Source organism: Macaca fascicularis, chromosome 10 (genome assembly GCF_037993035.2).
Source record: "Macaca fascicularis isolate 582-1 chromosome 10, T2T-MFA8v1.1".
NCBI classification, from domain to species: Eukaryota; Metazoa; Chordata; class Mammalia; order Primates; family Cercopithecidae; genus Macaca; species Macaca fascicularis.
The window spans coordinates 26,103,306-26,119,813 of record NC_088384.1 but is presented as its reverse complement, the minus strand read 5'-3'; the positions used below and the strand labels follow the sequence as shown (position 1 = coordinate 26,119,813).

Genomic DNA, 16,508 nt, shown 5'->3' with positions numbered 1-16,508 from the left:
AGAGAGGGGTTCTTGCTATGTTGCCCAGGCAGTTCTCGAACTCCTGGCCTGAGGTGATGCTTCTGCCTCAGCTTCCCGAAGAGCTGAGATTATAGAACCACCAAGCCCACCCACTGCTGATAGTTTAGAAAGCACTCTCTTACAAACTTGTTCAACCTTTACAACTACCTTATTATGTACTACTAGTTTTTCTAGGCAATATGTTACCTATTAATTAAAATATTTGCTTAAATGCATTTTATTTTGGACATTAGAATAAAACAATTAAACCTCAGATAGAATATGTAGGCTCTTAATAATGTGAGGTTATCTAGCTATGTCCTAAAGATTGTAGTTTCTCTACTAGTAAGGTGTTGACGTACAACCTAGCCCATCTATTCTTGGCCCATAGGGAGCAGATACCTGGTGGCTGGTCTTTCAACCACTTTCGTAGTAGAAAAAAACCAAAATTATAATACAATATTTATTATACTTACCATGCATTTATGTAGCAGTACCCCAGTAGGCCATGACAGGTAGGGCTGGTATATTTCCAGCCAGTTGGTATTAAATTAACACAAGTCATTATGCCTCCAAGCAGTATACAGTGTATAATGTACATAACTCTTATTTTGGTGAGAAGTGTAAAAGTAATAACCCTGGACTCTGGAGGCCAGAATTTGATGCTTTAAAACTTTGTAGAATGAAAATTTTAAACATACACAGAAGGAGAGAATAGGAGTATGAAATTGATATAGCCATCACTCGGCTTTCTCAGTTACTAATACTGTATTAGTCTGTTCTCAAACTGCTAATAAAGACATACCTGAGACTGGATAATTTATAACGGAAAAAGCTTTGATGGACTCACAGTTCCACATGGCTGGGGAGGCCTCACAATCATGGTGGAAGGTGAAGGAGGAGCAAAGGCCTGTCTTACATGGCAGCAGGCAAGAGTGTGCGTGCAGGGGAACTCCCCTTTATAAAACCATCAGATCTCGTGAGACTTACTAACTTTCAGGAAAACAGCATGGGAATGATCTGCCTCAGTGATTCAATGACCTCCCACTGGGTCCCTCCCACAACACGTGGGAATTATGGGAACTATAATTCAAGATGAGATTTGAATGGGGACACAGCCAAAGCAGGTCAAATACATAGCTAATTTTGTTTCATCTATACCTCCTATTTCCCTGAGATTATTTTGAAATATGTCTAGAGATCATACATATATAATTTCATCTTTAAATATTTCTATATGCATTCCTGAAAGATAAGAACTCTTTCAGAATACAAAAGTGAAAGTGGAATACAATGCCAATGCAAAAAAAAAAAAATGCTCCCTTAATATTATCAAATAGTCAATGCATATTCTCATTTCTCTATTTTTTTAAAAGAATACTTTTTTACTTGAATTGAGTTTTTAAATAAGGTCCATACATTATGCCAGATTATTATTTCTTTTGAGTCTGTTTTGACCTATACATTCCTCTGCTATCATTATTTTCTCTTGAGACTTTTTGTTAAAGATATCAGGTCATTTTGTTGTGTAGTTTCCCCACACAGGGTTTTACTTACTACCTCCCAATGGTGTAATTAAAACAAACAGACCGGGCGCGGTGGCTCACGCCTGTAATCCCAGCATTTTGGAAGGCCGAGGTGGGTGGATCATGAGGTCAAGAGATGGAAACTATCCTGGCCAACATGTTGAAACCTCATCTCTACTGAAAATACAAAAAATTAGCTGGGCATGGTGGCGGGCGCCTATAGTCCCAGCTACTTGGGAGGCTGAGGCAGGAGAATTACTTGAACCCAGGAGGCAGAGGTTGCAGTGAGCTGAGATTGCACCACTGCACTCCAGCCTGGTGACAGAGCGAGACTCCATCTCAAAACAAACAAACAAAAAACAAACAAACAAATGGCATTATTGAGGTATAATTAACCTAAGATAAACAACATATTACAAGTGCACAGTTTCGTAAGTATGTCTACATTGGCAAAACCATTACCAAAATTTAGATAATGAATGTCTCAATTATCTTACCAACTGGGCATTCTACAATTCAGTTTGATTTTGACACCACCTTACGTTAGCAGAAACCCCTCCCCGCTGCTAGGTTAAGGGCTCATTCCCACAAGACTGCCCCAATTCAGATGCCAGCTAGGAATGGGGTTCCCAGTCTCCCATACTTCTGCCTGGCTGACCACAAATTCACGGGCTCCCATGACCATCCTTGCTGGTGTGCTATGTCACTAGAACGACTCACTGAACTCAGGAAAACGCTATCCTTGTGATTATTTTATTATGAAAAATGCAACTCAGGAACAGCAAAATGGAAGAGGTACATGGTGCAGGGTCTTGCAGGGAGGGGTAGAGAGCAAAGCTTCTGTGTCCTCTCTGAGTGCACCACCTTCCCATCTCATGATGTGTTCACCCGAAAGCTCTCCAAACTCTTCAAGAGTTTTTAAGCAAAGTAGGCTTGATTGCAGAAAGTTTTGGGTGTTGGTGACAGAACTCAATCCCCAGCCTCCCTGAGATCAGGGGATGATGGTGAAAGTCTTAACCCTCTAGTCACACTTTTTGCTTCCTCTGGCAACAGGCCCCCATATTGAGGAATCTAGAAGCCCACCAAGAGTCAACTCATTAGCATAAACTCAGGTATGGTTGAAAAGGGCTGCTTAGGAATAAAAGACACTCCTATCAGGAAATTTCAAGTGTTTTTGGAGCTCTGTGTCAGGAACCAGAGACAAAGACTGAATATGTTTTTTATTATACCACATGCACTATCCTTAAAAGTTTGCTCCTGCCTCTTTGTAATCAAACGTTGTGTATTTTTTTGGGGGGTCTGGCTGCTTTAAATCAGCACAGTTATTCTGAGATACATCTGTGTTTTTAAATGTATTCATAGTTCATTCCTCTTATTGCTGAGTACTGTTTCATTATAGTGATACCCGTATTTACTTACCCATTGTGGCCACTGTGTTTTTTTGACCATCACAGATAAAGCTGCTGAGAATATCCATGTACAAATCTTTGTATGGATATATGCTTTCATTTCTCTCAGGTAAAATACCTAAAAATGGAATGGATTTATCATATGGTAGGTGTAGTTTAACTTTACTTTCTAAGAAGCTGCCAAAATGTTTTCCAAAGTATGTGCTTCATTGGACATTTCCACTAGCAGTGTGTGAGAATTCAGTTACTCCACATCCCCCCCAACATTTGGTATGGTCCTTTGTAATTATAGCCACTCTAATAGGTATGTAGTGGAATCTTCTTGTGATTTTAATTTGCCTTTTCCTAATGATTAATGATGTTAAACAACTTTTCATATGCTTATTTGCCACCCACATATCTTCTTTGAAGTGTCTGTTCAAATCATTTGCCCATTTTTTATTAGGTTATTTTCTTATTCTTGAGCTGTAAAGGGTATTTATGTTGGGTGCAGATCTTCAGGTAGATGACTTGCCAGTGTTTTCTCTCAGCATGTGGCTTTTCATCCTCTTAAGTGTCTTTTCAGAAGCAGCGGTTTTTAATTTTGACGAAATTAATTTATCAGTTTTTCTCTTATTGTTTATGTTTTTGCTCACATGTCTAAAGTCTTTGCTTGAACTAGTCACAAAGTTTTTTTTATATTTTCTTTGAGAACTTTTATAGTTTTAGGTTTTATGTTTAGATCTATGGTCCATCTCGAATTACTTTTTAGAAACAATAATTGCAGCTTTAATTTTAGATTTAAGGGGTACATGTGCAGGTTTGTTATGTGGGCATATTGTGTGATGATGAGGTTTGGGGTATGATTGATGCCATTGCCTAGGTAGTGAGCATAGTACCCAATAGTGTTTCAACCCTTGCTCCCTTCCCTCCCTCCCCGCCATTCATCCCTGGTGTCCAAATCCAGCAGCACATCAAAAAGGTTATGTCCATGAGTACCCAGTGTTTAGCTCCCACTTGTAAGTAAGAACATGTGGTATTTGGTTTTGTGTTCCTGTGTTAATTTGCTTAGGATAATCACCTCCCGCTGCATTCATGTTGCTGCAAAGGACATGATTTCATTCTTTTTTATGACAATACAGTATTCCATGGTGTATATGTACCACATTTTCTTTATCCAGTCCACCATTGTTGGGCACCTAGGTTGATTCCTTGTCTTTGTTATTAATGAAGAGTGCTGTGATGAACATATGAGTGCCTGTGGTTTTTTTTCTTTTGGTAGAATGATTTATTTTCTTTTGGAAAGAAAATAAGTATATTCAGTAATAGGATTGCTGGGTTGAATGGTAATTTTTTGTTAAGTTCTTTGGGAAATCTCCCAACAGCTTTTCACAGTGGCTGAACTAATTTACATTCCCACCAGCAGTGTATAGGCGTTCGCTTTTCTCCAAAGCCTTGCCAGCATCTGTTGCCTTCTTTCTTTTTTTTTTTTACATAATAGCCATTTGACTGGAGTGAGATGGTATCTCATTGTGGTTTTGATTTACACTTCTCTGTTGATTAGTGATATTGAGCATTTTTTCATACGTTTGTTGGTCGCTTGTATGTCTTCTTTTGAGAAGTGTCTGTTCATGTCTTTTGCCCATTTTTTAATGGAATTATTTGTTTTTTTTTTTGTTAAGTTCCTTATAGAATCTGGATATTAGACCTTTGCCAGATGCATAGTTTGTGAATATTTTCTCCCATTTTGTAGGGTGTCTGTTTACTCTATTGGTAGTTTCTCTTGCTGTGCAAAAGCACTTTAGTTTAATTGGGTCTCACTTGTCAATTTTGGTTTTCTTTGCAGTTGCTTTTGAGGACTTTTTCTGCATTTTTTGAGGACTCTTTTGTATATGCTAAAAGGTGGGGATCCATTTTCAATCTTCTGCATATTAGCTAGCCAGCTAGCCAGCTATCCCAGCACCATTTATTGAATAGGGAATCTTTCCCTGTTGCTTATTTTTGTTGACTTTGTCAAAGATCAGACAGCTGAAGCTGCGTGTGGTTTTATTTTTGGGTTCTCTTCTATTCCTCTGGTCTATGAGTCTGTTTCTGTATCAGCACTATGCTGTTTTGGTTACTGTAACCTTATAATATAGTTTGAAGTTGGGTAATATGATCCTCTAGCTTGGTTCTTTTTGCTTGGGATGCCTTTGGCTATTTGGGCTCTTTTTTTGTTCCATATTAATTTTAGAATATTTTTTACTCATCCTGTGAAAAATGACATTGGTAGTTTGATAGCAATAGCACTGAATCTGTAGATTGTTTTGGGCAGCATGGCTATTTTTACAATATTGATTCTTCCAATCTGTGAGCATGGAATGTTCTTCCATTTGTTTGTGTCATGTATGATTTCTTTCATCAGTGTTTTGAGGTTCTACTGGTAGAAAAAAGTCAAGGAGGAGGGAGTCCTCCGTAACTCATTCTGCAAAGCCAGCATTACCCTGATACCAAAACCTGGCAAAGACACAGTAAAAAAAGAAAACTACAGGCCGACATCCCTGATGAACACGGAGGCAAAAATCCTCAACAAAATACTAGCAAACGAAATCCAGCAGCACATCAAAAAGGTTAATTCTCCATGATCAGGTAGGCTTCATTCCTGGGATGCAAGGTTGGTTCAACATATGCAAACCAATAAATGTGATTTACCACATAAAAAATTAAAAACTGGCTAGGCGTGGTGGCTCACGCCTGTAATCCCAGCACTTTGGGAGGCCGAGGCAGGTGGATCATGAGGTCAGGAGATCGAGACCATCCTGGCTAACACAGTGAAACCCCATCTCTACTAAAAATACAAAAAATTAGCCGGGTGTGTGGTGGGTGCCTGTTGTCCCAGGAGGCTGAGGCAGGAGAATGGCGTGAACCTGGGAGGCGGAGCTTGCAAGTGAGCTGAGATTGCGCCACTGCACTCTATTCTGGGCAACAGAGCAAAACTCCATATCAAAAAATAAATAAATAAATAAAAATAAAAAATAAAAACAAAACCATATGATCATCTCAATAGATGTGAAAAAAGCTCTCAATAAAATCCAGTACACTTCACATTAAAAACCCTGAACAAACTAGGCATTGAAGGGACATACCTCAAAATAATAACAGCTGTCTATGACAAACCTAAATACAATATCATATTGAATGAGCAAAAGCTGGAAGCTTTTCCCTTGAGAACTGGAACAGACAAGGATTCTCACTCTCTCCACTCTTATTCAGCGTAGTACTGGAGCAATCAGGCAAGAGAAAAAATAGAAGATATCCAAAGAGGAAAAGAAGGAGTCAAACTGTCTCTCTTTGCTGATGATATGATTCTATACCGAGAAAACCCTGAAGCCTCTGCCAAAGACTCCTGGAATTGATAAACGACTTCAGTAAAGTGTCAGGATACAAAATCAATATGCAGGAATCAGTGGCATTTCTATACACCAGTAACGTTCAAGCTGAGAGCCAAATTAAAATGCAGTCCCGTTTACAGTAGCTGCACACACACAAAATACTTAGGAATACATCAGATTACTTTTTGTATGTAACATTAGACAACCAGCCACATTCTTTGAGCTAAAAATAAAAACACGCAAGATATTAAAAATACAAATAGGAACTGAATATCACAGTGAAGAAAATTACAAGTAGAGCATAAGGGAATAGTCAAGAATTGTAGGAAAAAATAAAAATATAAGCACAGACTAGATTTCTCATGGTTAGGAAATTAGACTTTTTAAATAAATAAAAAATTGCCGGGCATGGTATCTTGCACCAATAATTCAGCCACTTGGCAGGCTGAGGTGGGAGGATCTTTTGAGGCCAAGAATTTAAGACCAGTCTGGGCAACACAGTGAGACTCTGTCTCCAAAAACAAGTAATTACTGGGTGTGGTGGTGTGCACTTGTAGTTTCTGCTACTCAGGAGGCTGAGGTGGGAGGATGGCTTGAGCTCAGGAGTTTGAGGCTGCAGTGAGCTATGATCACACCACTGCACTCCAGCCTGGATAACAGAGCAAGACCACCTTTGTATGTATGTATGTACATGTAATATACATATATAGTATATGTGTATTTTTGCATATGTATATGTATACATATACATGTATGTATGTATTTATAAGTATAAAATGTTCTACTTCAAGGAAGATGATTACATGAAGGTGTATAAGAACCACCAGCACCAACCCTCTACAGGAAGGGAAGAGTAAAAATCATATCATGGTAGGAATTGTATGGAAAAATTGGAAACTCAGAATGGAATAGGTAGTAAATTGCTAAATTTGGTGACTGTTTTAGAATGCTTCTGGAACACTTCTTCAAGAGTATTCATGGGGAAAAATGAGAGTCATGGTAGGTGAAAAGCCAATTGTCATACATGAAATGTTAGATGAATCAAATAAATGAGGTCTGTTAATTTACTAAAGAAAAAGACTGCCATTCTTCAAAAAGAAGTAATGTGATCTATGAATAGAGTTTAGACTCAATTGAACTATTCTGCTTCAATCAAGGAAATATTTGACAATATGAAAAGTGAGAGATGAAGAACATCTTAATCTCTCGTTTTTACTTTTACGTGCATTTTAAACATCTGCTTGAAAATGTTATCAATAAATTAGCAATTTCAAAAAAATTTAAAACTATCATTTGATTTATTCCCTTAGAACTTTGGGGCAGGAGAGTACTATGAGTGACTTCTCATAACTAGGTGTGATTAAATGCAGGGGCCAGCAACTGGCTAATCTATGTACTGTTACAATTAGTGATAGACCATCCCTGGCAGAGTCTTAGCATGTCTTATAACTTGTTTGAAAAATAAGCCCTTTCTCTTCATTCATATCTTTATTGAGACTCATAATTTACTTGATACTTACCATGACTCAAGTGCTGAACTTGTGTTCACAGAGTTTAACTAATCATGGCACTTGATTCATGGTACTCTCTCATTATTAATTTATGCATGGCCTTCTTTATTTTGTAGTCATTGAATCATTCATTAATTCATTTTGAATAAGTATTATAAGCACTTATAGTACCAGCATGAGAACGAGGACACTGAGAATCATTTCTTTCTACTGTGAGTTCCTTCCCCATTCCGTCTCCTGGCCCTGTGTTTCCTTTCCTCCTCCTCCCTGTAGACAGCCACTCATGAATTGCACATGACGCACTTCCCTGCCTTTCAGAAATGTATGGTTTTATTATTTACATGTATTTCTATAGATTATATTTTTAGTTTTGGATTTATAATTAGGGTCTCATGCTCCGTGTCTGAAAGTTGTGGGACAATATCAAATGTTCTAACATACGAGTAAGTGAAATATCAGAAAGAGAAGAGAAAGAGCTGACTAAAAACATATGCAAAGAGAAAATGGCTGAGAATTTTCCAAAATCAGTGAAAGATAGAAAACTGGGAGGGGTAGGAGAAAGGGTGGGGAAGGAAGAAATTTGTTAAAGGATATAAAATTACAGCTACATAAGAGAAATACATTCTAGTGTTCTGTAGCCCTGTAGTTAACGGTAATACATAATTTCAAATAGCTGGAAGGAGGACATTGAATGTTCCCATCACGAAGAAATGATAAATGTTTGAGATAATGGGTATGCTAATTACCCTGATCTGATCACTATGCATTGTATGTATCAAAACATCACAGTGCACCCCATGAATATGTACAATTATTATGTGTCAGTTCACAAAGCTAAAATAATGTTCAGAGGACCCCAGGCAGGGTAAAGGTAGGGAGGGAAAGCATACCTCTAGATGCATTATAGTTAAACTACTGACCAACAATAAAGAGAAATTCTTTTTTTTTTTTTTTTGAGACGGAGTCTTGCTCTGTCGTCCAGGATGGAGTGCAGTGGCGCGATCTCAGTTCACTGCAAGCGCCGCCTCCCGGGTTCACGCCATTCTCCTGGCTCAGCCTCCCCAGTATCTGGGACTACAGGCGCCCGCCACCACGCCTGGCTAATTTTTGTATTTTTAGTAGAGACGGAGTTTCACCGTGTTAGCCAGGATGGTCTCGATCTCCTGACCTCGTGATCCGCCTGCCTTGGCCTCCCGAAGTGCTGGGATTACAGGTGTGAGCCACCGCGCCCAGCTGAAAAATTCTTAAAGAAGCTAGATAAAGAAAGGCAGCCAGATTAAAACAAAATGTATGTATAGAGGAACAAACATAAAAATTGTAGCACAGTTTCTTATATAACCTATGCACGCAGAAGACAGTGGAGTGACATCAAGTGCTGAGAGAAAACAAACCTGCTGACCTAGGATCCTATACCCAATAAAAATACCTTTCAGAACTAAAGGCAAAAATAAAGACTTTTTAGAAAAACAAGAGCTGGAAAAATTCATTGCTAGTTAGCCTGCACTACAAAAGATGTTGGAGGAAGTGTGTTGGGCAGAAAGTGTATGGTACCAGGTGACATTTGGATATACACAAAGAAATATAGAGCACCTGCACTAATATAAAAGCCATTGAATGTAAAGACATTGCATATCTAAAGCCAACACAGTAAAAATATATTGTGAGGTTTAGAACACGTAGGAATAAAGCGTATGACAATAACAGCACAAATCACGGAGAGGACATGGAAATGTAAAATTTTATTTAGAGGTAGATTATGGTAAGTAAAGATGTGTATTGTAAACCCTAGAGCAACCCCTAAGGAAAAAAAGAAAGAAAAGAGTTAAAACAATCTAGTAGGGGAGATAAAAATTGAATCATAAGAAGAAGGCAAGAAAAGAGGAAAAAGGAACAAAGTACAGACAAAGGCAGGTTCAATGTTATTAAGATGGCAGTTCTGGTCCTGGCATGGTGGCTCATGCCTGTAATCCCAGCACTTTGGGAGTCTGAGCGGGGCGGATCGCTTGAGCCCAGGAGTTCAAGACCAGTCTGGGCAACATGGTGAGACCCTGTCTCTACAAAAAAAATTATAAATTAGCTGGGCACAGTGGCATGCACCTGTGTTCCCTGCTACTTGGGAGTCTGGGGTGGGAGAATTGCTTGAGCCCAGTAGGCCAAGGCTGCAGTGAACCATGATCTCATCACTATACTCCAACCTGCGCAACAGAGACCCAAAAACAAAAAGATGGCAATTCTTCCCATATTGATTTATAGATTCACTGCAGTCCTGTTTGAAATCCAAGCAGAATAGGCAACACAATTTTGAAAAAAGAACAAAGAGAACTTTGACTGGTTTGACCACTTCCTGTAGGGCTGTCGTCATCAACATGGTGCTACACTGGCATAAAGAACATAGATAATGGGCCAGGCATGGTGGCTCACGCCTGTAATCCCAGCACTTTGGGAGGCTGAGATGGGCGGATCACGAGGTCAGGAGATCGAGACCATCCTGGCTAACTCAGTGAAACCCCATCTCTACTAAAAATACAAAAAATTAGCCAGGTGTGGTGGCGGGCGCTTGTAGTCCCAGGAGGCTGAGGTAGGAGAATGGCGTGAACCTGGGAGGCGGAGCTTGCAGTGAGCTGAGATCGTGCCACTGCACTCCAGCCTGGGTGACAGAGTGAGACTCCGTCTCAAAAAAAAAAAAAAAAAAAAAAAAAAAGAACATAGATAATGGAGCAGAATATGGAGGGGAGAAATCCTCACATTTACAGTAATTGATTTTTGAAAAAAATGCCAAGACAATTCAGTGGGGGAAATGATAGGAATTAAAAAAATATGATGCTAGAAAAATTGGATATTCATATGCAAAACCAAAGACAAAAACAAACCAAAAACCCTTAGATATTTACCTCCCACCATACTCCCAGAATAACTCCAAATTGATCATAAATCTGCATTTATGAGCTAAAACTTTAGCACTTCTAGAAGAAAGCATAAGAAAAAGTCTTTGTGACCTTGGGTTAGGCAAAGAATTCTTAGCTATGATATTGTTAAGCACAATCCTTAAAAGAAAAATATTGTTAAATTGGGTTTAATAAAAAATTTAAAGCTTATCCTTTAAAGATACCACTAAGCAAGTGCAAAGATGAATTATAGACTCTGAGAAAATATTTGAAAATCACATCTATGATAAATAACTGGTATCTATAACATATAAAGAACTCTACAATTGAATATTAAGATACCAGTCCTCCTCAAAATGGGCAAAATATTTGAGTAGCTCACTAAGAAGATACATGAATAGCTAATAAGCACATGCAGAAATGCTCGTCATTGCTCATTAGGGAAATGCAAATTAAAACCACAGTGCGACGCTACTTCACACCCACTAAAATGGCTAAAAGAAAAAACTCAGAAAATTTCTAAGTATGTTCAAGGAGAAACAGGAATTCTGTTTGGCTGATGGGAATCTGAAAGGTATAGCCACAATAGAAGGTGGTTTGGCAGTGTTTTAAAAAGTCATACTAAAACATATTTACCATATGATCTAGCTAATTCACTTACATGTATCTACCTAACCGAAGTATGCATATTGTTTAAACACTTCAATTAAAAGAGATCATCAGGTAGGGTGAAAAAGCAAGATCCAGCTATACAGTCAGCTGTCCATATCTGTGGGTTACAGTCAGCTGTCCATATCTGCAGGGTTTTTTTTTTTGTTTTTTTTTTTGTTTTTTGTTTTTTTTTGAGATGGAGTCTTGCTCTGTCACCCAGGCTGCAGTGCAGTGGCACGATCTCGGCTCACTGAAACCTCTGCCTCGCAGGATCAAATGATTCTCCTGCCTCAGCCTCCTGAGTATCTGGGATTACAGGCGCCCGCCACCACGGCTAATTTTTGTATTTGTAGTAGAGACAGGGTTTCCCCATGTTGTCCAGGCTGATCTTGAACGTCTGACCTCAGGTGACCCAGCTGCCTTGGCCTCCCAAAGTGCTGGGATTACAGGTGTGAGCCCCGGTACCTGGCCATATCTGTGAGTTGCATCTGGGTATTCAACCAACTGCAGATCAAAATATTTGGAAAGAAAGAAACAATGAGAAATAACAATACAACAACAAAAATACAAATAAAAACCAATACAGTATAGCAACTATTTACATAGCATTTACATTACATTAGGTCTTATAAGTAACCTAGAGATGATTTAAACTATTCAGGAGGATGTGCGTAAGTGCTCTGTAGATACCACACCATTTTATATAAGGGACTTGAGCATCCTAGGATTTTGGGATCCGGGGTGGGTCCTGGAACTCATGGCTTACATACCAAGGGATGACTATCTGTTGTTAACTAGAAACTTATTTTAAACATGAAGATGTAAATCCTTAAAGGTAAAAAGATAGACAGAGATAATAACTAACAGAGATAAGCACTAACGAAAAGAAAGCTGGAATGACTTGATTAATATCTGATGAAATAGACTTAACAAAGATTATAAACAGGCATTAAAAAGGTACATCTCATAATGACCATGTGGTCGTTTCATCACGGTAGCACAACATTGTTCTTAAATTTTCATGTACTTAACAACAGAGCAGTAAAATATATAACAAAAACAGAATTGAAAAGAGAAATAGATTTACAATTATAGTTGACTGTTTCAACACTCCTCTCTCAGTAATTTATAGAAAAAATAGACAGAAAATCAGTAAGGATATAGAAAAATCTAAGCAACACTATCAACCAGCTTGACCCAGTTGACGTTTATGAATCAGTCTATCCAACAGCAGCATGCACATGCCCTTTAAGTATACATGAACTTCTCAAAACAGTAGATCATATTCTAGGCAATAAAACACCTATCAACAAATCGTAAAAGAACTGAGTTATTCAAAGTATGTTTTCTGACCATCAGAGAATTAAAATAAAATTTAATAACAGAAAGATAACTAGAAATCTCCAAGTATTTGGAAATGAAGCAACACATTTCTAAATTACGAATAGATCAAGGAAGAAATCTCAAGGGAAATTAGAAGATAATCAGAATAGAATGAAAATGAAAATAGAATGTATCAATATCTGTGAGATGCAGTTAAATCGATGCCTAGAGAGAATTTTATAATTTTAAATGGTTACATTAGAAATAATTTAAATCCGTTGATCCAATTTCTTAAGTTAGAAAAGAAGCAATGAAGACAATACAATGTGTGTGTAAGGATAGACATACAGATCAATGCAACAGGATGGCCCAGAGATAGACCTGCACATACTTAGTGTTGAACCAACAAAGGTGCCAAGATAATTTAATGGAGAAAAAGAAAGAAGGAAGTCTTTTCAACAAGTAATACCTGAATAATGAAATATTATATGGAAAAAAGAGAACTTTGATTTCTACCTTGTACTCTGTACAAAAATTAATCTGAAACGGATATTAGACCATATTTGTGTTTACACAAAATCTAAAACTTTAAAACTTACAAAGGAAAATATAGTTTACAGTCTTCATGACTTTGAGGCATGAAAGACTTCTTAGCACAGACTGTCCATCATAGAAATGTCAATAAATTGGAACTCATCAACTAAGCACCTCTACTCTGAGAAGGACTCCTTGAAGAAAATGAAGAGCTGAGGTGCTGCTAACTGGGAGAAAATCTTAGCATCACATAAATCTGACATAGGACTTATTTCTGGACTAAGTAAAGAAGTTGTACAACTGAATAATAAGACATCTCAATTAAAAGATAGACAAAAGATTTGTCTACACACCTCTAAAAGGAAGAGAGGAGAATTCCAATAATCATGTACAAACATGCTCAACATCATTATTCATTAGGGAAATGCAAATTAAAATACAAAGTACAATAAGATACTACTACACACCCAACAGAGTGGCTAAAATTTAAAAAGACTTACAACCCAAGTGTTGACAAGGATGTGGAACAACTGGAACTATCATACATTGTTGGTGGGATTGTAAAATGGTACAACCAGTTTTTAATATAGTTAATCAGTTTTTCATAATGTTAAATATGATTTTCCATATGACCAACAATTTCACTTCCTGGTGTTTACCTGTGAAAAATGAAAACGCATGCCCATAAAAAGACTTATACATAGATATTTAAAGCACCTTTATTTATAGAAACAACGCAAATGTCTGTCAACAGATGGCTGGGTAAACAAATTGCGGAATATTCATACAATGGCATGCTGTGTGGCATTAGAAAGGAATGAAATACTTATGCACATAGCAATTTGGATGAAGCTGTCTTATGTCAAACAAAAGAAGCCAGACACAACAGACAACATAGTGTGTAATTTTATTTTATATAAAATTCTAGAATTGGAGCATGTAATCTATGTAAATAGAAAGCAGGTCAATAGTTGCCTGGATTCTAGATTATGGGGAGATTGATTGTAAAAAGTGCTTTTGGGGGCAATGGAAATATCCTGTATCTTAAGATAATAATTACATAGGTGTGTATGTTTGTCAAAAGCACATTTAACAATATACTCTTTTTTTTGGTTGTTGGAGACAGAGTCTCGTTCTGTCCCCCAAGCTGGAGTGCAGTGGCACAATCTCAGCTCACTGCAACATCTGCCTCCCAGGTTCAAGTGATTCTCCTGCCTCAGCCTCTCTAGTAGCTGGGACTACAGACATGCACCACGACACCCAGCTAATTTTTGTATTTTTAGTAGAGACGGGGTTTTACCATGTTGTCCAGACTGGTCTCGAACTCCTGACCTCAGGTGATTCGCTCGCCTCGGCCTCCCAAAGTGCTGGGATTACAGGCGTGAGGCACCTCATCTGGCTAACAATATACTTTAAGTGTGGATTTAATTATATATAAATTATGCCTCAATTTGTTTTAAAAGGTAAAAAAAAAAAAGTAATGCTAATTTGTTGTTCACTCCCATCATCAGTGGATAATAGAGATTCAATTTTCTACTTTTTCCATTTGGATAATCACTTTTGGGGTTCACTTACTGAATAATCCATCCTTTCCCCATTTTTCTGACTTGCTACTTCTATTATATGTCAAAGTTGAATGTATGCGTGGCTCAGTTTCTGCACTCTTCCATTTCCTTGATCAGTTTGTTGATCCTGTCTTTATTATTTTAACTTCATAGTAAGCCCCAGTATCTTTATTCTCTTTCTTCAGAAGTGTTTTAGCTATTATTGATCCTGTATTTCTTGTATACATTTTAGAAGGAGCTTATTTATTTCTATGTTCTATGAAAAATCCTATTGGAAGATTGATGGGGGTTATATCGATTTCATAGATAAATGTGGGTAGACTTTAAACTTTTACAGTATTAAATTTCTCTGTTGATCACTGTGGTATATCTTGCTATTTATTTAGATCCTCTTTAATGTCTCCCAGTACAATTTGTAATTTTTCCCATAAAGTTCTTGCACATATTTTGAAAGAATAATTTCAAAGTATTTGCTGTTTTTTATTTTATTGCAAGCTAAATCTTTTAATTATGTTTTGTGCTTTATTGTTGGTGTATAGAAATATGATTTTAAACAATGTTAATGTATATCTAGGGAACTTTTGCTCTTGTTTTAGAAAGAAGCCCATTTATTGATGAGCAGAATTTGTGGTGGGGGGGGCACATGCATGTGTGGTGTGTGCGTGTAGAGTGTGTGGTGTGTGCGTGTAGAGTGTGTGGTGTGTGCATGTAGAGTGTGTGGTGTGTGCGTGTAGGGTGTGTGCTGTGTGCATGTAGGGTGTGTGCATGTGTGTGCTGCGTGCAGACACATTTGTGAATATTTTGGAGAGCAGATATATTGAGGGTGGGTTTTCAAAGCCCTGAAGTTATTTTCTGCAGCTGAGTTTCTACGTGTTAATGTTGGCCCTGTGTCGCAGGAGGGGATGGTGGCTAAGTCCGTGAAGTTTCCAGCTTTTAGGCTAGTCTGCATTTCATGCAGTCGTGGTAAGAAGTTCTCTTGTAAAGCTGATATCTTTGAGTCAAGACACCCTATCTCTCTCATCCTGGGGATGGTTACTCACAATGTAGGCTGTATTGTTAAAAATGTGTCACTCTTCCCTTCCAGTATCCGGAGTGTGATGCAGAAGTACCTTGCAGAGAGAAATGAAATAACCTTTGACAAGATTTTCAATCAGAAAATTGGTAAGTCCTGCTTGTTCATTTGGCATACGGTAATTTCAGTGATGAAATTGGGCGATACTATAGTAATAAATGAATGCACCCTCCAGTGCTTTATATCCTCTATAGCTGCAGCTGGGAATAAAGGAAATTTCATGTAATTAATAAGGTATTTAATAATGACTTATATTCCTAGTAGCATAGTCTATTAATAAGCTCTTAGGAGATGGGTATTTCTAGGATTTTTACATGAAATCAGCATTGCTGAATGTAAGAAAATAGGATATTCCTTTCTTTTCTTTGCGTCTTGCCTGCCTCATATGGTTACTGAGGTGGTTTGCTGGGGAGCTGTGTGTAATAGCTGTAAAATTATTTTATGACTGGAGGAAATTACTTTATGAAAATTCCAAGAAATTAAACTTCCCTAGAACTCAATTTGTGCTCTGTTTCCATGATTAACAGACATAGACTGATAGATCCCTTTAAGACTGTGTATCCTTCGAGATAATTCTGGGCTTGCCCTTTTGTTTGCTGATGAGGAGATGTAGACACAGGGAGGTGGCGTGACTTGTTCTAATTCCCAGTTCTCCTTCTTCTTTATTCCGATAATAAAATAG

General features: G+C 37.8%; 1 protein-coding gene across 4 annotated transcripts in view; it reads left to right on the top strand.

Moving 5' to 3' along the window:
* The window catches only part of GRK3 (G protein-coupled receptor kinase 3), a 165,582-nt gene that overhangs the window by 26,184 nt on the left and 122,890 nt on the right, over window positions 1-16,508 (top strand). For 3 of the 4 annotated variants that reach the window (XR_012418916.1, XM_045364309.3, XM_065522342.2), the window contains exon 2: window positions 15,839-15,915. The exons of the other annotated variant lie outside the window; for it this stretch is intronic. Coding sequence is in view for 2 of the 3 variants with exons in the window: in XM_045364309.3 (XP_045220244.1) it covers window positions 15,839-15,915 (77 nt within the window). In the remaining variant the exon portion in view is untranslated. The remainder of the gene's footprint in view (window positions 1-15,838; window positions 15,916-16,508) is intronic. 4 annotated transcript variants of the gene reach the window in all.